The sequence below is a fragment of the Cydia amplana genome, chromosome 8 (assembly GCF_948474715.1).
Source record: "Cydia amplana chromosome 8, ilCydAmpl1.1, whole genome shotgun sequence".
In the NCBI taxonomy this organism is placed as follows: Eukaryota; Metazoa; Arthropoda; class Insecta; order Lepidoptera; family Tortricidae; genus Cydia; species Cydia amplana.
The window spans coordinates 8,434,153-8,454,716 of record NC_086076.1 but is presented as its reverse complement, the minus strand read 5'-3'; the positions used below and the strand labels follow the sequence as shown (position 1 = coordinate 8,454,716).

Genomic DNA, 20,564 nt, shown 5'->3' with positions numbered 1-20,564 from the left:
TTTCCCCGGTGGAAATAGAAATGAAAGGGGAGTATGCTCTGATTTATAGTTCTTACGTGAGAGGTGGAAGTGTCATGTTAACGTTAGCAACACCTTTCAATCAACGCTTTCCGAATATATGTACCTACATACCTACTTAAAAAAATAGGAGTACAATATCAGGACGTATCATTTACGCCACACAATTATAGATTGTAGATTTTCGGCTTGACGTGACATATGTAGTTTTATATCATATAAATGAGTGGTTCTAAGTAGCGAGTAGTAGTGAGTGGTTATACTTAAACAGAATAGTATCTAGTAACTGTTTTGTATTTTTTACTAACAACCATACTTCCCCAGACCATGGCGTGGTTTATTATATAGAGACATGTCCATATCTGTTGCTAAAGAATTTTTATTAACAGTGCTTTAAAAAAATATGTACCTATTTTTGCAAATGCGCTCTCGCCTGCGTAATTATATCGCATTTATTACGGCTCCTGTAAATGATACCCTGCGGTTCTGTTGCTGTAACATTATTGTTTAACCAACAATAGCTTTAACGCCACCGCAACCCACCAAACAGAAATTGTTGTTTCTCTGTGTGCTGTTTGTTCCGTTGGATCTGTTTGTTGCCAACGGAGATCGCAGCGCATTTTTCTAATCCGACAGTTGAATTTATAGTGCTAATGCTGACCATTTGTAGAATCTATAAAGTATTTTGGAATTCTGGAGTCTAGAATTCTGCTGTACTTTACGATTTTCAATGTTTAAAACTAGCTTTAAGTACCTTTTGTTGCTAATCGCCTGTAGATATTGTTTGGGTGAAAGACAAGGCAAGATTTTTTTATCAAATTGTGAAATACTACACATATTTACCTAGATATTTATCGGCTTCCTATTTTTTTAAATAATGACTTCTACAAACATGCAACATATTCATAGACTGCTAAGTTGATAAACCTTTCACATTTCAAAGGCCCTGCGGCAATCCTTGTTTCACTTGATCTTGATGCATTAAAGAAGTCAAATAACCCCCGATGAAAGAGCATCGTTAGCCATTACAACTGTGCGGCCAACAACTTGTGAAGCTAAATTGCGGGGTTTCTATTTGATTCGCTACGGTTTTAGTCTCCTTTGGTAATCAGTATCATTCTTTGTAATTTTTGCGTTGGATCCTAATTATAATTGGTGCCTACTACTCCACAATAATAATTAGGTATGCTTATATGAGTTTTTTTAATACGAAATCGGTGAAAAACACTGGCCACCTGGTGATTGATAAGTCGCTCCAGACGATAATGAGCCAGAAAATTCATTAATAAGGAAATGGCTTCAAGCCAGGTCAGTTTAAGGAAATGTGAATTTTTAATTTTTAAGATACATTTCATATTATGTAATATAGTTGCAAACCTTGAAATAACGTAACTATCTAGAAAATAGTTTATACTTATACACATTGTTTTGTAACGGCTATGTTTATGTTATTCGCTCAACAAACCACTCCTCACGACATCTATCAGGACTGGCGCCAAATTCTGAGTGCCACTCTGAAACTGGTTTCTGTCCAATGTTCAACAAGTGACATTAAATAAAGGCAAGCGTCCACGCTGCGTCTGCCGGCCACCGTCCGCAGACGCATCTGGGTCGAGGTCCTCCCTTCGCAGACTATTTTCGGCACTCGACGGTTATGATACCAACCAACAACAAAGTTCACGTGAAAACTTCTACAAATCAGTGTATCTAGGAACTACGAAGCCAAACATTAATGCTTACAATTTGGGTCCTGTTCAAAAGGGTTCTTATGTTAAACATGACGAGCCAAAATAACTTTAGCGGCATTATTGTAGTACTATTACTCGGGGAGTACGAATTTCTTTGTATTAATTATATCTTTTTACACATGAACGTATTGATTTGCCGTCATGTCTTATTTTGGTGCGACTCAAATAACATTGGTAAATAGAAACAAACACACAAGGGGAATCATAAAGTTTAATTTCCAAATTCAGTCATGCTTATCGAAGCTCGTTACAGCGTGCGGCGTTTCAGACCTCTAATCCCCGGACCCCCAGAAATCGTCTATCTCCGCCTCTTCCTCGTTTACCTCTGTTTCTTTCTCCTCTTTCTCTTCGAAGGAGCCGAGTTTGGGCAGGTCTTTCAGCTTCGGTTTGAGCAGCGGCTCGTCCTCGGCCAGCACGCTGTCTACCGTGCTGTTTACTTGGGTAGATCGATCCTCCCTCGAGTTCTCCCTCGAGCGACTTCTGGAATGAGAACCTAGATTAGGGGAGCCTTGCTCGCGCTCCAGTGTCATGCGTTCGAACTCAGCTTCCTCGAGTGACGTGAACATCTTTAGTTCCTCCTCGCGCGACGCACGCGAATCGCGCGACGAGGTCGACGACGAAGAGTGACGCTTTTTGAAACTTCTACGCCTGCCACTCGGGTCGCTTCGTTGCAACGGTCGGAGCTTTATTCCGTCAAGTGATCTTAAACAAATTTACAATATATGAGTTGGTTTATTGTACAGGTGGAGCCATGAACGGATTTAGCTTGCTACTCGTGCGTGGTATGGCGATGGATGGCGGCTAGGTGACGGCGGATCGGGGTGTAAGCGACACTACGGAAGATACGTGCTCTGTCCAAACAATAAATATTAACCTTAAAAAATCTTCGATGTAGGCCTCGTTGCTTCTGATCTCCTCGTCGACTGAAGAATGGAATTGTATATCGGGCAGGTTTTGTGGGGTGGGGCTCTTAGGGCGGTAATGCCAAGTGAGTTTCTCTTTGGCCTCTGATCTCTCTGTGGAGCGTTCGTCACGCCCGGAAGAATTTCCCAAAAAATGATTTGGATCTGAAATATTTTCACAAGACGCTGGTGATCTGTTTCTGTTTCCCACACTGAAAGACTCTGACGCGTTAGTAATGATAGTTTTCGTTCGCGTCGGTGTATACCTTTCAGTCCTGTAGTCGCCGTTGGCGTGGGAGCTGTTGCTTTCGACAGACTCCTGGCCGAAGCTAGAAATTTTCGTTGAGAAAAGTATGGCTGTGGAATCGGGCTGTCCGTCGTAGTACTTGACGGCAGCTCGCATTAATTTTCCGTTATCATCTTGTGTGAGACAGAGGTAGCCCTGTCCGCATCGCGTCGTCCAGTCGCTGCTGTTGGCGGTGTTGGCCGTTTTGTGGAGCAGGCCGGTGTAGTAGTCTACGAGGTCCTGGAATTCGGGATCGGTATCGGGCAGCACGCCGGCCAGGATGTGCCGCAGGCACTCGATGGCCTCGAGAACGCCGGCGTACGAGATGATGGCGGACAGCACTAGCCCCATATTCACTCACTCACTTATACTCGGTATTTTAAGGACGGGACGGGGCGGGTTTCTTTGAAGTTAAAGGTGACAGGGAGCAGGATGGATGCAGCGATATAACGCCGGGACAAGATTTGAACAACTGAAATTAAAATGATATTAGTTGCCAAAGAATTGTATCCAATTTTAGAATAGGGTTTGGCTGAGCCAAGCTCGAGCACTAAGTCTGTAGCTAGCAAGGCTGGCTCCGTTTACGCCGACAATAACGCTGATTTATCTTTGATCGAATGTATTATTTACTACAGCATCATTAAAAGTGGGTTGTTTAAGAGCTATATTTTAATGCAGAATGACATCAACAGAACAATTTAATAGCCTTACTCTTGTGAAAGCTATTTATTCTAATCATCTATTTGTTAATCCGCATTAGAGTCTAATTTATTCGAATTGGATTTTGAAGAGCCACTTTTGTATTATATTATTCCTATGGAGTAGGTACAGTCCAATGTTTTGTTCAAATGGGTAAGATTTCCGTAAATGTGTTTAGCCATTAAAAGAGAATTAACCTAAACCTTAATGTGTAGTGCCCAAATCGTGACTAATTCTCTGTACGTTTCACTATTATCGTTCGTTTCTTTCCCAGGAATTTAACTTAAACCAGAAATCAGGATGAATATCCTCAACATGTTGTCACGAATAACAAAACTACGATAAACTTTTATGGCTATCCAAATAAATGACTTAAATTATCGAAATCTTTAACAAATCTTTATCTTTAATATTGTTTTACTTATGAGTAATATAATAAATTCCCTATAGAATATATCGAATCGTAAGCGAGTGTTGCGTGCGATATCCACAAGTCTCAACTCAATGTGAAATAAAATACGTTACTTATTTATACATTTTGTGCTATTATTATTTAAGCTACAAACTGCAAAGCAGAAAACCGATATTATGATACTACAATGAGATAATTTATTTCAACCATTGATGTAGTTAATATGATTTAAGATGGTTTATTGCGGTGTTAGTAAATGATGATCATTATACAAGTGTCACGATTTTCAGATTTCAAATCGAGCGAGATGGTATCGACCGACCTCGCCCCGGATATTTCCTTAATAGTTCCATATTACGACGTCGTAAACGGTCTGTTTATAGATGTGATTCGTATTTGATTGGTCACAAAACGGTATGTATCCACAAAATGTAAAACAAAATAAGTAACTTATTGTTAGAGGCTCTGTGAGCTGTAGACTTCGCGAGCATAACTGAAAACTAAAATAAATGTATGGCTCTGCCATATTGAAAAAAAAAAAACACAAAACCTGAATCACGAGAATCGGTTGAGAAAGAACATCCAGACGAAACGAAAGCAATCTTGCCCAAGCTGAAACGAGACCTTCGCTAATGCTTGGTCGATTATAATGACCTAATGAAATCTACCTACACCAATATACAGTGTGTAAGTCAAATACGGGCAATAAATTAAACCAGATATAGAATTTACCCGTCTTATCATTAATTAAGATGTTTATTTAAGTTACACTTAATTATGACCCCGTGATTAATTTTTTCCACATGTACCGAGCAGCAATGTACTGTAAACATTAAGAAACAAGATGATAATGACATTACGAGATACGAGCTTTCAAATCAAATATCAAATATCAAATATCTTTATTTTGCATAAAATATGGTACAAAAGATGGACTTAGTAACTAAGAAGCACATGCATACTTCACCAGCAACTGGCATGCAAAAACACAAATACGAGCTATGCTACATTTATTAATAATGCTAATAAATCTAGTATTATACATGTCGCTAAATATAAATGTCATACTTAATCTAATTCCAATTGTCAGTACCTATTTAGTCATATTTGAAATATGTAGTCAAAAAATTCATCAATTGAATAAAAACATTCCTGTATCAACCAACTCTTAAGTTTACGCTTAAAAAGACTAAGTGGTAATTCTTTCAGATCATCTTGGAGACAGTTATAAATTTTTATTGCCATACAATAAGCGCTCTTTCCATATAATACTGTCTTTTTAGCAGGTATGACGAGACGATTAGGGTATCTTGTATTAAAGTGACAAATGTCCCTATACGTAGTAAAAAGTTCAGGATGCACTCTAACAAATAAACAAATTTCATATAAATACATGCTTGGCATAGTCAGAAGTTTCATATTTCTAAATAGAGGTCTGCATGAGGTCAATATATCTACATCACAAATAGCTCTGATGCACTGTTTCTGTGCTAACAGCGCTTTGTTTGCGTAACTAGAATTTCCCCAAAGAAGAATACCATACCTGAGTACAGAGCAAACATAGCCGTGATACGCCTGTATTGCAGTCTCTTTACTGCTAATTTTTGTCAACCTCCATAAGGCATATGCAAACGAGTTTACTTTGCTACATACTTTATTAATATGCTCATTCCAAGATAAAGTATCATCCACGCATATACCTAAAAACTTAGTCTGATCGGACTCCGATACAATTTGATTTGAAAAAGTAACTATGAGAGGTTGTTTGACAGCATTTCTGTTTACAAATTGGATGAATGTTGTCTTTTGGAAATTGACATTTAAATTATTCTCGTTTAACCAGGTTACAATGTTTTGTATTGTGTCATTAATATTCTTGTTATATGTATTAGGGTCACGACAAGGGATTACGACGGACAGGTCATCTGCGAAAAGAGTACATTTGAACGTCGTTACATTTGGTAAATCGTTAATATACAGTAGGAACAGTAATGGACCTAAAATACTCCCTTGAGGCACTCCCACATTGTTAAGTTTAGTCGACGATTGATAAGTAGTTACTGTTTTGTTCGAATTAATTTGTAATACCTCCACAAACTGAGTCCTGGCATGCAAGTAATCTCTGAGCCAATCATTAACGACTCCACGTATACCGTAGAGTTCACATTTGGCTAGCAAGGTCTTGTGACAGACAAAATCAATCAAAAAAGACAGCAGTTACTGGCAAACTCTGGTTCATGTAACTCAATATATTATTTGTTAAAGTGTACGCCGCTAAAGAGGTCGATTTCCCTTTCTGGAAACCAAATTGTTCGGCTTTGATTAAATTAAACTTGTTTAAAAATGAAGTTATGCGTTCATGAAATACCTTCTCGAATATCTTTGCGAAAACTGGAATAAGTGCGATAGGTCTAAAGTTTTCTACACTTTCCTTGCTACCTTTCTTAAATAACGGCTTGATTAAGGCTCTCTTTAGGGTTATAGGAAAGACTCCACTGGCAAAAGACATATTTACTAAGTAACCAAGTACTTCAGCGATTTCCTCTTTACATATTTTTAATACCTTGGTCTGGATTTCATCATACCCAGCTGAGTTTGTAGGTTTGAGCCCATTAATTATTTTAGTAATCTCGTTTTTATCAGTTGGGACCAAAAATATATTTGCGTTATTTGCTTTTACTAGTCTTAAGTTGGCAGAAGTAGGAGTGTTACCCAGGTTTGAATTAGTTAAATTTATGTAAAAGTCGTTAAAAGCGTTCGCAATATCTGTGGGATGTTAATGACTATTTTTTCAATGTAAGCATCACGTGATTGCGTTTTAGTAGCGTTTTTTATTATATCCCAAGTCGCTCTACATATGTTTTTCGATCGGGAAACATATTTTGCGTTTGCACATCTTTGAGCTTTGTGTATGCAACGTCTAAGAATTTTTGAATAATTATTAAACTTATGTTTTGCGTCTAAACAACTAGCGTGACCCCTTGGTTTTTTGTAATAAGTAAAACGCAACTGTCGCTTGGTCTGGACAGACTTTTTGATACCTATTGTGAACCAATCACAAGATTTAGGCTTATTTGTAGTTTTTATTTTTAAGAAGGGAAAACACAAATTATAAAAAAGAGTAAATGTATCATGAAAGTCTTTAAACGCCACTGCCACGTTATTTTCAGTATAAACTTCAGACCAAGATAAGCTAGCGATACAGTCACAGAATTTTTTTACGTTTTCTGGACTATAATCTCTCTTAAAATGGTAATACCAAAGAACTGGTTTATCTATGTTACTAATTGGAAACATTAAACTTTGTGCAGTTTCGTGGTCGGACAAACCCAATTTGAGAATTTCACTTTCAGATTCAGGGATATTTGACATTATTTGGTCGAGGCATGCTTCTCTACGCGTGGGGTTATCTATATGTAATATAAAATTATTATTTGAAGCAACTCTTGTAAGCTCATTCGAATTTTCTGTGGCTTTAAGTATATCGATATTGAAGTCCCCAGCGATTACTATCTTATATTTTGTTTTACGTTTTAGCTTGCTTATTAGACTTTCTAGTTTCTGTAGCAAATTAGTTGCGTTCGTTGATGGCGTTCTGTAAACACAAATAACGATACATTTTATCGAGATTATCTCTACACCACAACACTCAAAAACATAGTCTTCGGAAAATTCATCTAAGAAGCTCAGTTTTTGGGTTTGAATGTGGTTTGCACAGAATATACAGGCACCGCCTCTTTTTTGATGTGATCTAGAGTACGATGCTGCCAGTCGGTATCGTATTGGATTTACACACTGTATATGACATAATTATCAATCCATCTTCACTCATTTGAAAACGCATTGCTTTATGGGATTAAATAGCTGCAAAAAAGCTACGTAGGTATTGCCTGCTGATGAAGCGATTTTAGTAGTTTTCCAGAATTTAAAAACAAATGACAATGTACCTATATAAAAACATTACATTTTTATTACGTATTGTGAGTCACTGACATCTTGGTTAAGAGAGTACGGACTGTTTACATAAGTGATGTGATCATGAGCAAGGTTTCTTTAAAAATACATGTAAATATCCTCTTTTGACATAGCGCCAAATTGTTTTATTACATGAGATCAATGAGCAAAAGTGACAATAATGATATGACGATAAAATGTTAGTGTGTGTAGGTTAAGAATTATTTTGAAGGTGTATTTTTGTGTAAGAAGTAATAAATGAAAAATATATTTGGCAAGGAAAATATTAAATGATATTCAAACTGGGAAAATAGATGACAGATGGCGTAATGCGATATCGCTTGCTGGTTAGCTGGTTTCATTGCTGTTAAAGGAAGATTGTTTATTTTCTGAAAAAAGCATTCCATTGACCAAATATTTAATTGACCCGATCGGCGACGATAATTAGCTCTGTAATACATAACTAATTATGATTGATTATGAAATTGATCTTCAATTTGTCCAGCTAATCCAGAAATACTAAACTAAATTTTGATGCAATATCGTTGCTTTATCTAAGGCTGCTTGTAGGTATACTGGTACGTAGGGATACTAGGGATTCAACGTTTAGGACGGAAGTGATGACACATGTGGGTTGCCTAAGATCTGTGGGTCCCTCACGATCTCACTATTTAAAACCGCTGGAATGACAATTCGGGTCGGTTACCTACAGGTGAATAACGGCTGGCACCGAACTTGGTATGTTTTGAGTTTTCCTTCTCTTTTTGTATAAAATGTAGTATTTTACGTGCACATATAAGTATTACATCAATCTAGTATGTCACATTTCTAAACTCAGACACGTACACAAGGCGAAATGAATCAGTTCCGATTCAAAACGCTATCAATACTATTTTTCGCGGTTCTAATTGCAGAAGTGTGACGTCACAGGTACGTCAGCGGGTCGTGTGGAAAGCATTCCAGTATACACGGTTTACATACATAAATCAGTGGACTTGGTAACTAGTGTAACTACAGGGCGGTTCTCATTTTCTATTTTAATTCTAATAAAAAAAATCTAAGGTCAGTAGGTAACTCCACTCTTGCTCTCACACAGCATTTAAATTTGAATGTGGTACTCATAAAACCTTAACAAATTACTTACCTATACACCTAAAACTTCACTTCAAGAATAACTTTATTTATAGGTACGGAAATCCGGTAGGAAAATCCGTTTAGTACTTTTTGAGTTTATTAAATGTGTAGTAATAGGAAGTTTTATCATTTGGCGTTATTACTTGAACGATACTACTAAGAGTTAAATTGGATAGTACCCTAACAACCTAAGATATCAAAGATTTAATTAAGACAACAAGCACAATTAACAGCACAAAAATCACGAAACGATTAGTCTGACTCTAATAATTTACCTATTACGTACATACTTCAGGATCAAAAGGATCATGTCCATTGCAAAATCACCGTAGGTACCTACCGATGCTTATGCCAACCTAATTCATATACGGCATCATCAGAAATTATATAAGTAGGTGCATGACTTTAATGATTTAAGTACGTTGATGATAAATAACTCTTCTTGCGCTCTTGACTTCTATAGCAAACGGAGAGCATCACATTTTAAATGTATATAAAAGAGTTAGGTACATCAGTCTCCCTTGAATATGTCAATGTTGTGTAAATAAATATTACCGAACACCGAGACGTACCAACCTTCAGCAGTCTCGCTTAAGGCCAAGGTTTATCTCAACTTGTTTACATTCGGAGCAAATCCATTTAAACCGCGGAGGAATATATTTTAGCGTTATTTTACACCTGTGCAGCTATCGTGTCTGACAAATCGCCACTCAAATGAATAGCATCGTCCGTCTCTTTCGCACACAACAGATAGAGAGAGAGATAGAGGGGGGATTTATTATATTTATCTCACAACGCGAGTCGACTCGCGAGGGTAGACGTGCTAGGTATTTGTTCAAGTTTATTAAATTAACTATTTGCGCGTAACCTTTACAAGCTCAAATGGGTCAAGGTTCAAGTTTTTATTTTTCATCCAATTACCTAAATATTTTTTGACAAATTAGACAAACATTTCAGATTGGAATCATTGTAAGTTATAATAAATTCAAATTACATATTTTTCCTTGGCCAATATTTTAGGGTTCAAATAAATTGTACAATGCGAGTGCTCGTCACAGTCACAGTGCATTAGCATGTTGATCACTAGTTAGTAGTTACCTACGTTATACCTTTTTAAGTCAAACAGTTGCTTAAGTTTTTAGTTAATTAGTCATTACTATAAGTCCTAAATTTTGGTTCAGACGTAGATGTCTATCGCTTACGAAACCTTGCCAAAATATTTGCGTGCACAAGCTTGATTTGCAAATTCAAATTTGCTTTCGATAAACCTACGTGCAGTAACACAATCGAGTATATAAATAGAACTAAACATCGCTCCAAAAGCGATTTACGCGTGCGACTTATTTGTCGGTTTCCTTGCGTCCATCCGGAATTCTTCAGTCCGCTATCCCTGTCCGTAAATAACCTAAAATCAAGGTCAATGCGAGTGAAAGCGTGCGCAACCCGACACCGCGTGACGTCACGCGGGCCGTGCGCAAGGACCGCTGCGCGCAGGACGGACCCATCGCGCAGGGTATTTCCCTATAACACGAGACAGTATGTAGTAAGAAAATACGGAAAATTTCGGAAATAAACAATTTACTAGCAGTGTAGCCGTTCCACAGTAAGTATACGAGTGACGACTGTTGTCGATTTGGGAATAGGGAATGGATAAAACACTAGTGTAATTAGTGTAAATTTCGGTTTATTGGCGTGTAAAGGTATTTCGTAAAAATGTGTATAACGCTTAAAAAAATCTTTAAAATCTTTAAAAAAAAACATTATTTTGATCAAAACTAATAATTATGGTTTTCCAAGGGGCCAAAGTTGTTACTTCTCGTGCTAATATAAAGCTAATACAAAATCAACACAAATCGATTCAAAATGAATGCTATTAAATAGATATTATTAAATATTTATCAATCGAAATACACGTCAGTAAAATAGAATCATTCCGGCGCCCTCCACAAAACGATGCTCGTATTGAGACGCTCAAAAATACCCCGTAGGTAAAAGACTAGACTAGAAGCTTAATTCACGTTATGTATGATGCGAAATTGTTCCAGAAAACTTACTTCCTTGATACTTACGTATAATTTTAAGTCAGTCAGGACACTTGCATTTATATATATAGATAATTATAAGCCTCTGACTAAAAATACAAGTACGTGGTAGGATAGGCTGTTATGAAAACTTTTTATAGCTTTTATTTGTTTTCTCAAAATAGGTAAGTATTAGGAATTTACTAGAGACTGCCAATTTTTTACGCTACATTTCGAATGAATGAAAACGTTTTACGCTCGGCCTACACCGACTACGACGACAGAAATATAGTTCAATGTTTATATACACGCTGACCTTGTATTAGAATAATCTAGTGCAAATTCTAAACAGTTCAGGTTATTTTGAGTCAAATTTTTATTGGTAGTGCGTAAACAGTGTAGACTTGTGGCATAAGACCATTCGTCTTCATATTGGCTAGTGATTCTAATGCAGCCATTTTAATCCTTACGCTCGTTACATCACTCATTTACGTGCCTCTTTTTTCGGAACGACGTCATTCTTGACGTTTAGAAAAAAAAAATGTTTTTGTAGATGTTGTTGTTGCTATGGGGAGTAGCATGAATATTTAGGCGATTTGCAACTTTATTAGAATGGGACAATGTGATAATTGTAATTTAATTATTTCACTACAGTGTTTCATTGAGAACATGCATAAGTACACAATGAAACAAAACTCATTTTTTGAAAAAAGGATTATAATACAGAAACTGTTAAAAATAAATAGAATCCGAGAATGCCATACGATAGCCAACTAAATTGTTTATCTTCATACGCAATATTACACTCATAACAGTCATAACTTTAAAAACATCAGAGATAGGAAGGTTTGAACTTTTGGTGTTTCATTGATCAACAACTTACCCTAAGTACATTTTTGAAAATTCCTCATGGATACATTCGGAACATTTAGGTACGTATCAGCAGTCAAACAGTCCTACGATCACTTGCCACTGCTCTGTCAAACTGTCTGTTAATGTTGACAGTCGATATGTATGTCCGTCAACTTGCTGGCAACTACCGGCACCAGCTGAAACAACTGTCTCGATAACATCGGCGTGTGGGGCTACAATCGACTTGTATTGTTGGCAGCTAGTGATATCGCCCCATTTGTGTGCTTAAATTTTTTTATAAGCACATTTGAAAAGAAAGTAAATATTTTCCAGCCAAACATTGTCTATGGACATATTGGCAAGGTGCGAAGTCGGTGGAGGGGGAAGTGGCGCTGATCGTCACAAACACAGGTAATCTTATGGAATGGCCGCCATTAGTACTAGCGGCAGCCGCTTGAACTAATTTTACTCCATAAGCTTTAACGTAGAAAGTCTGCCAAAATGAGGGCAGCACCAGTCGTGCACCTAGCGAATATTAGTTTTTAAAATTATATGTGATAGGCCACCTCTTTGAATCATATTTGTCTATTGCGAAACTTATCTAGGGACATAGGTACGTACAGAAACATAGTCAAACGTGTTAATAGAGCACAGCGCCATCTAGTGTTCAGTAGCGGAACTACAACAAAATCAACCTACTGCATAAGCCGAGCAGCTAGGTAGGATGCAAGCAGTAATAATGTATTACGTTAGATTATAAACTAACGGGTTCACAATCTTACGATTAACAGTGTCATATATAAGAACATTTATATAAATGTACCTGTATTCAATTCTGTCAAAACTCAAAAATCCTATATTAAAAATTTTATTTCTTGTTTGGTAAAATTGTAGTCAAGTAAAATAAGCTATGAGTTATGTTATTTGAAAACATTTTTTGATGTTTTGTAACTTAACATACTACCTACTATTTTAAAGAGCTTAGCATAGATGCGCCATTTAACCCATCATATTTAGCGAAATTAAGGCTTTAGGCGGTACTTTAATGACAATAGGTATTTTCTCAACCTAAAAATCATCCTTGTCAACATAATAATACGTAGGTACCTAAGTTAAGACACAACGTATGTATTGTATTAGTCTAATGACTAATTCTCACCTCTCACATTAATTGCTAAAATCTAATAGGTACCTTTAAATGAGCAATTCTTGGTTATTTATTTATATGTATATTTATTTATGTATATATATTTCGGGGATCTCGGAAACGGCTCTAATGGCGGCTCGATGAAATTTGCTATATGGGGGATTTCGGGGGCGATAAATCGATCTAGCGAGGTCTTATCTCTGAGAAAACGCGCATTTTAGATTTTTATATGTTTTCCGAGCAAAGCTCGGTCTCCCAGATATAGTTATTTAGTTTCTAATCGAACATGTACTGTCAGCATCAAAATTAGCTGATCTGCTACCCTCTTATGTACTTTCCCAAATAAAGATAAATCTCTACAGGGGGCCGATTTTTTAATTTCGACCGCCTGATTTCGTGTATTTCGTTCAATAATATCTCCACTATTAGGCATTAAAATTCTACTAATAGAATTGAAAACGAGTGGTCATACTACTAGATTCCCAATTTCTATCGCTCGAATTCAAAAATTAGAATTTCACCGTTTTCCACCGATTTTCGAGTGACGAAATCGAGCGCCCGAAATTCGAAAATCGGTTCCCAGTTCTCGTTCAAAGATATTTTCTACAGTCTAATTACGAGTATTCTACAGTCATATTTATATCTGCTTGTTAAGAGGGCATTAGCTACTGACAAAAGGTACCTACTCTTTCCATACAATTTCCATTTCGGGAGAAAACGGTTTCCACTAACTAAATCTTAACATAGGTATCACTTTCATTTTGATGACGATCGCTTCAGCATAATATATTCTAGGCATATATATTCTTTAAAAAAAATACTTTTTTTGTATTGCAAATTTAGAAAAAAGGAATACCTAGAAACCTAGTGGAAAATATTTAACGTATAAACGTTTTCCATTTTTGTATGGACGATCACGTGCTATAGGTAGGTACTTCCTTCTTAAGCTATTTCAGACTGGCAGATACTTTTGACGCGTAGTCTGATCCGCTACTTTTGATGCTGAATTGCTGACTGTACCAGTGTTGCCAGATGGTCACAAAAGTCACATTTTTCGTGACTTTTCGCCTTCTCGTGTGACATGTGCGTGACTTATGATTTTGGGGCAATTTTTGTGACTTTTGAAGATAGTCGATTTTTGGACAAGTTTAGTTTTGCAATTCGTATTATTTAGGAATGCTTCCAACCAAGCTTACTAAGCCCTTTAAATTTGACACTTTGCACTGACCCTTGACGATACATCAACAATCATGTTTATTACTAAGTAGGTCTTATCATAGTCATGGCAAAATGAGTTTTGTTACCTTGACGTGACGGTGTTGGTGTTATATAGTTTGATAAGAGTTTTTTTTTGTGTAATGAATCATTAGTAATGATTCATTTCTTTTAGTCTGTATCTATACTACTCATTGTACTACATCAGTTATTGTGAGATTTTTGAGCGCTCTAAAACCATTAATTTTAGCCGGGGGTAAATTATTTACGCATATACTTTTTTATTTTCTTTTGATTAAAGATTCGCAGACAGGGAAATCGACACCACACTCGCGTTCGCGCTTTCACACCACGATTCACGCACATAGTCTGGAGGGGGCTTAAACAGAGTAAACTTTAAAAAATTTCTCTCGCACTGACTGACTGTTAATTGTATCTTGTTAGTAGTTTGTCGACTCATGTGACTGGGTTAAGTTTGGTAGATTAAGGCGTGTCCAGACGAAGATCATCCCCCGCCAATCCGACCAAACTATCCGATCAAACTAGGACGCGCGGACGCAAACACCAATTTGGCCAGTTTTATCAATTTAAATTTTATGGTGATATTTGACCGCTGTTAATTAAAAAATGCCCCTAACCGCGAAAACTAGCGTCACAAATTGGTATTCTTGCGTCCGTACTCCATTATATCGGTACTATCGGTCATAATCGGCGAGCCAAATTGTCGTTTGCGTCCGCACGTCCCGACCCAATCGGACAATTCAATCAGACCGTCGAAAAATTTTCCTCGTCTGGACAGGCCTAAACTATAGTCTGTCAAGCCATTTCATTAAGTAGAAAAAAGCGTCAAATTTAAAAAATTTAGGCGCGAAGGGTCTATCATCCCAAAGAGAATTTAATTTCGCGCCCTCTTCCACTGACATAGTTATTTGACAGACTTTATAATAACTTATTATGGTAATTTTTTTTTCGTGTTGAAAACGAAAAAAAAATCAAGAAATAAAAAAAGGAACTTACAATTCATGAAATCGATCACATAAAATCATATAAGGTTAGTAGAATTTTTGTGTAATATATTATTTTCGGAATTTCTTCTATTAAAATCGATTTACCAACCCATACTATAAAAATGTGACTTAAGCAGCAAAAACGTGACTTTTAGGGAAACGAAACGTAACTTATGACTCCAGAGCCCTGGCAACACTGGACTGTACTCAAGTGTACTCGTATGTCCAGTTGTACCGTTTAAGATTGTCAATAGTGTCAATATCTCGGTATCACTATGATTACTTATGCGTTAAAACTTTCAGCACGGGTCAACTTTTTTAAATGGAAGTCGCGTGTCTGTTACCAAGTTCGGATATGGATGTGAGTACCTACTGTTGTTGTATGATTCAGTTAAGTACTTACTTCTGCCTTGTGCAATATTTAGGCAAAAATACTGTACTGTGTACTAGATAAAATTAATAAAATTAGGTTCCTGTTAATCATTTGGCATACATGAAGGTTATTTTCAAAAACAAATAAGATGACAGTTTAGATTTTTTTTGGAAAAATTAAAAAAGAACTAGGACGACAATTAAAAGAAAAAACTTACTCAATGTGTCAAATTTCCGAACGCACACAAAACCCACAGCCGCTCGCGCGCGAATTCAAATACAGAACTCCATATTATGGACGCGTTCACTTTTTAATTAATAATTCCTGCTTTTTTAATCCTGGAAGACACGACCACGGTAACTGTCGAAAGAGGATTGAAGTAGGCGTCGCCTCGCCACTGGTGTTCGTGTCGTGTGCGTGCGTCAATTATATTTATTACATCGAAGTAGCTATAAACAAACTAACACGACACGACTTCAAAGCGATCGATCGCTATTTGGGAGATCGATGAACGCATTCTAAGAACTGTCATGGCGTGAGTTTTTTCTATAGAAAATATAATTTACCTTCTAAAAAATGAAACAACTGTGGATATCATTGGTTTCCTAAGTGCAAATTAGCATTCAATTAACTGGAGCGCGAATTAGATTAGCATTACGCCACACGCGGTATCTATAGTAAAAGTGAGAAAAGTTTGCTTATGTCAGTCTTTAGGGCGTAGACATATTAAAGTTTAATTTAAGCTGTGGCTAGTAGGACAGATTAATTAAATATAGTAACGTTAGACATATCGGTTGATGTGTCATACATATATACCTTCCTCAGATTTTTTTTTCAATGTGTGGTTAAATTGTTACCTTCTCAATAAATTATCTTAGAAAAAGTTTTAATCGAAGGAGTAAAGCTTTTTAACATTTTTTTTAAAGGTTAGCACAAAATGATCATATGAATATGTATATGTTATACAGTACCGTTATTTAGGCATATGTACCTGAAATTCGAAAGATATATTCTTAAAATTTTGTGGGGCTTCACTAAGAAATGTTTTTTTTTTATTCAACCGCTGGGTGTGACAATTACATAAAACATTGTAATGACTTTTACACGGACAAGATACGGGTATTATAGAAAAAGTCGATAAAGCAGTGCAACTCTAGACATGTCTAAAGCATTTGTAACAGTAGTCAAACTGTCAAACGCTCTAACGCCCATGAAACTAGGGTCGTATTATACTATTGCTAAGGCAGCTAGTGTTTGTGTCGTGCTGAATTATACATTCTAAGCTACCGTACGAGTATAGGTAACCAAGGACTTGCAGTCATTAGGTATAGGCCCTTACGTTCTGCGACACAATACAAATGTACTTACCTACCTACCGAAAATACCAAATTAAAGTTTACCAACTGCTGGTTTTAGAAATATGGGTCATGAGCTCTTCACATGAAATGTTAATTAGGTATTACCCGCCTGCAGGGATAAAGATGTTTATGTTCAACGCATCATGTCTTAAATGCATAGAATTTGGCACACTTAGCTTTGGGTATTGCTGCATTAGCCGATGAAAGAATAACACGGGTGGAGTAGGTAGAGTCGGTCCAAACTAAGTCTGCATGGCATTTGCAATGACAAAGTGTGGTAATATCATGATAAATGTAAAATTTCTATTAAAATATGCCATTTCCACACTTTGTACTGTCAAACTCGGTGCAGTGCAGAGGTAACTTAATAAGACGGATTCTATGGCAATAATTAAAGAAAACTTAATTTATGCTATTACGTAAACATGTTAATTTTCGCATTAATTTCACAGGTGTGTAATGGGGTATAGTCTGGCAATACAATTTCTCAGTAAATTTGCCGACTTTTTCTTCTGACTTAATTGGTATGTCAGGCTATACCTAGTTGTTTTTATTTAAAAAGAAGATTGAAGAAGAAAAAATATTGAATTAAAGTTTAAAATAGACGGTTGATACATTACAATTTTCTTGTGACAAAATCTACTCACCTCTACGATGAAACACCCCACACCGCGTCCCCGCACAAAGATATTTCAAAAGTTGCTCCAAAAATCGTGCAAAATACGTTCAAATAAGCCGAAGCGTCTATCACAACTGCTAAGAGGTGTTACTGTTTAACCGTTTATTTTTGCTCCGTAACCAGTACCTAAACACATACCGAAGTGTATTATTCATTTAGTAACAAGCGATTGAAAATTTAGAGCTGCTGTTGCTACGTACCTACCTGTGGGAGTTTGGGGTTAAAAATAACATTTGTAAGTCATTTAAGCTGTGGTCATACGTTAAGGAAGCTGTTTGCATATGAGATTTTGGTTATTACTTCAGTACAACATACAAATATGTTCGATAGCATATACTATATACTGCTTTCAACCGCCGCGCATTGCATATAATAAGCACATACCTACAACAAAGTCTTTAGAAGTATAATACCGTAAATGTCTACCTACTAAGGTACGATTATAAAAAAAACTGGAAACTTAAATACATTAAGTACTATAGGTCACATCTAGGGCATAGATGTTCAGAAAGATTCATAGATAAATAGAGCGTGTTAAAGTAAATTACACAGACACCAATACAAATTGAACTACATGTAATTAACTGTCAAAATAAACGTTAAAATTAACGGACAATAATTGGTGGCCTAGACCAGTTACGATGTCTCAGTTAATAATAATGTATGCATGCCTAGGATGCAGTCTCGTAGTCTTAAGTCGAGAGGGATTTTAGGAACAAGACAAGAGTATTTGCCTATGGCAATTGCCTAGGTGAACCCGACGCCTTACGTTTATATACCAATCTATCGCTGCAATTAAAGTAAGAGCGATAAAGACGGAGCTATCGTAAGATCGTGACTTCGACAGTCGACTTTAGTATGATGCTAGTTTAAGGCGGGAGGATGTGCATTTGTGCACTTTGCCCACTCAACTCAGCAACTTGTGAGAGCGTGGCGAGCAAGTGGGGTGCATTCCCTTTCCTCGAAATTTTGTCGTAAACTGTATACCTAATCTATTTATTTCATACGCTGTCTAATACGGTAAACAACGAAAACTTCGGAGTATGCATTCACGTATATAGGTATTAGATTAAAATAAGTGTATTACACCCTGCCCTACCTCACAAGTTTAATTATTATCTAGTTGATGCGTAGATGCCAGTCAGGAAATATTTATATACGCCAACGGTAATGCACTTTGCATGAATGAACGAGCGCAGTTGCGCCTCGTAATTCATATTGTCAGTTGAAATCTTGCAAGCGATTATTCTGATTGTTATGCTGCGTCAATGATTCTGCTGCTGACTGACCTATATTGCCATGAAGACTGTAGGTTGTTAAATATTACTTAAAATTTCATATACAGGGTGTTTCCTGTAACAGGAACAATAAATTAAACTGTAGGCTATACTCCTGAAACTGACCAACATTTATTCAGCAACTTTTAAAAATTATGAATCCTTTAGACTTCCTCTTTTTCATACTAAATAAATATTGCCTTCAATGTACGCTGACATCAGTGTGTTTGACGTTGCTTGTCACGCTTTAAACATAACAAAATTTGCAATACATTGCGTCTTAGAATAAACTTAAAAGTGTAATAAAAATCAAAACATGAGTTATTTTCAAAAGTTGCTGAACAAATGTGTCAGTTTGAGGAGTACCTACAGCCTACAGTTTAATTTGTTGCTCCTGCTACAGGAAGCATCCTGTATAGGTACAGATGTAGTGCATAACTGTTTTCCATCGTATTTTCTCGCAATCGTTCGTATTTGTCATGCTACTTCAGTCAACCTTAGTACTTTTTGTATCGACACTGACTGAAATAGCAAGACACGTTCGTACGTTTCCGTGAAAATACGATGGAAAATAATTATGCACTTCATCTGTATGTGAACTCATTCGGACATGTAAAAAAATTCTAACTCAGGCAGTAAGGTAAGGTCCGAGTACTCGACACTGTCCCATTACATATATGAAATAGTTAAATGTGTCATCTATCGGGCATGTATCATGTTGAACCACTAGGATGTTTATGTACCTTATACATATGGGGCATTATCTATGAAAACGGACCTTATTGTCGATGGCGCTTACGCCGCACAGCGTCGCGCGGCATTGTATTTATATCGGAGCATCGTTAATAATGGCGTAACCGCCATCGACAATAAGGTCCTTTTCATAGATAACGTCACATATGTTATTCCATTTTCTCCCAGCTATTTTGAAAAGTACGGTCAGGGCTTTAGCTCTACCTAGAGCGTTTAGCGTTTAATTTGAACAAGTAAATATTTTAACTAAAACCATGCATTCTGAACTTGTAACTGTTTAAATACGAAATTTCTAAGGATGGACTTTAACAGTCATTGCTTTCGTTTCAGTATCGTTACAATATCGCGGCAGCCCAGCATCCGAGCCAGTTAATATTGCTTGGCATAGTCAGGCCGACTTATTGAAAAGTTGGATTATATTTAGAACAATATTTGTGGTTGCACTCGAAATATAACTAGGCTGAAATATGGACTAGATTTGTGGGTTAATTATACTTTGAGACTAAAGTGTTATAGCTGTATTATATATATTTATTTTTTCTATGTGGTCTGTCTTAGCTTGTATGTCTGTTTTAGCTTAGTTGATTATTCAACGCATTTTGCACTATAAGTACTAATAAATAGGTAAGTAATATGAAACTTGAGTTCTTTGGAATTTTGTTAGAGACATGTGTCTTCTAATGAGACCCGCCTGAGTGTAGCAAAGGCCTAGTCTAAAAGATCCATTAA

General features: G+C 36.6%; 2 protein-coding genes across 5 annotated transcripts in view; both read right to left on the bottom strand.

The window, feature by feature from the left end:
• LOC134650198 (four and a half LIM domains protein 2-like) overlaps positions 1-20,564 on the bottom strand; it is a 219,234-nt gene that overhangs the window by 42,519 nt on the left and 156,151 nt on the right. The window contains exon 1 of one of the 4 annotated variants that reach the window (XM_063505132.1): positions 15,986-16,121. The exons of the other annotated variants lie outside the window; for them this stretch is intronic. The gene's annotated coding sequence lies outside the window, so the exon portion shown is untranslated. Of the gene's footprint in view, positions 1-15,985; positions 16,122-20,564 lie in introns of those variants that run through there. 4 annotated transcript variants of the gene reach the window in all.
• LOC134650234 (uncharacterized) lies at positions 1,964-3,426 on the bottom strand. Its single transcript, XM_063505182.1, has 2 exons — positions 2,641-3,426; positions 1,964-2,468 (listed from the first exon to the last, which is right to left on the bottom strand). The coding sequence occupies exons 1-2, from the start codon at positions 3,303-3,305 to the stop codon at positions 2,039-2,041; spliced, it is 1,095 nt and encodes a 364-aa protein (XP_063361252.1). The 5' UTR covers positions 3,306-3,426; the 3' UTR covers positions 1,964-2,038.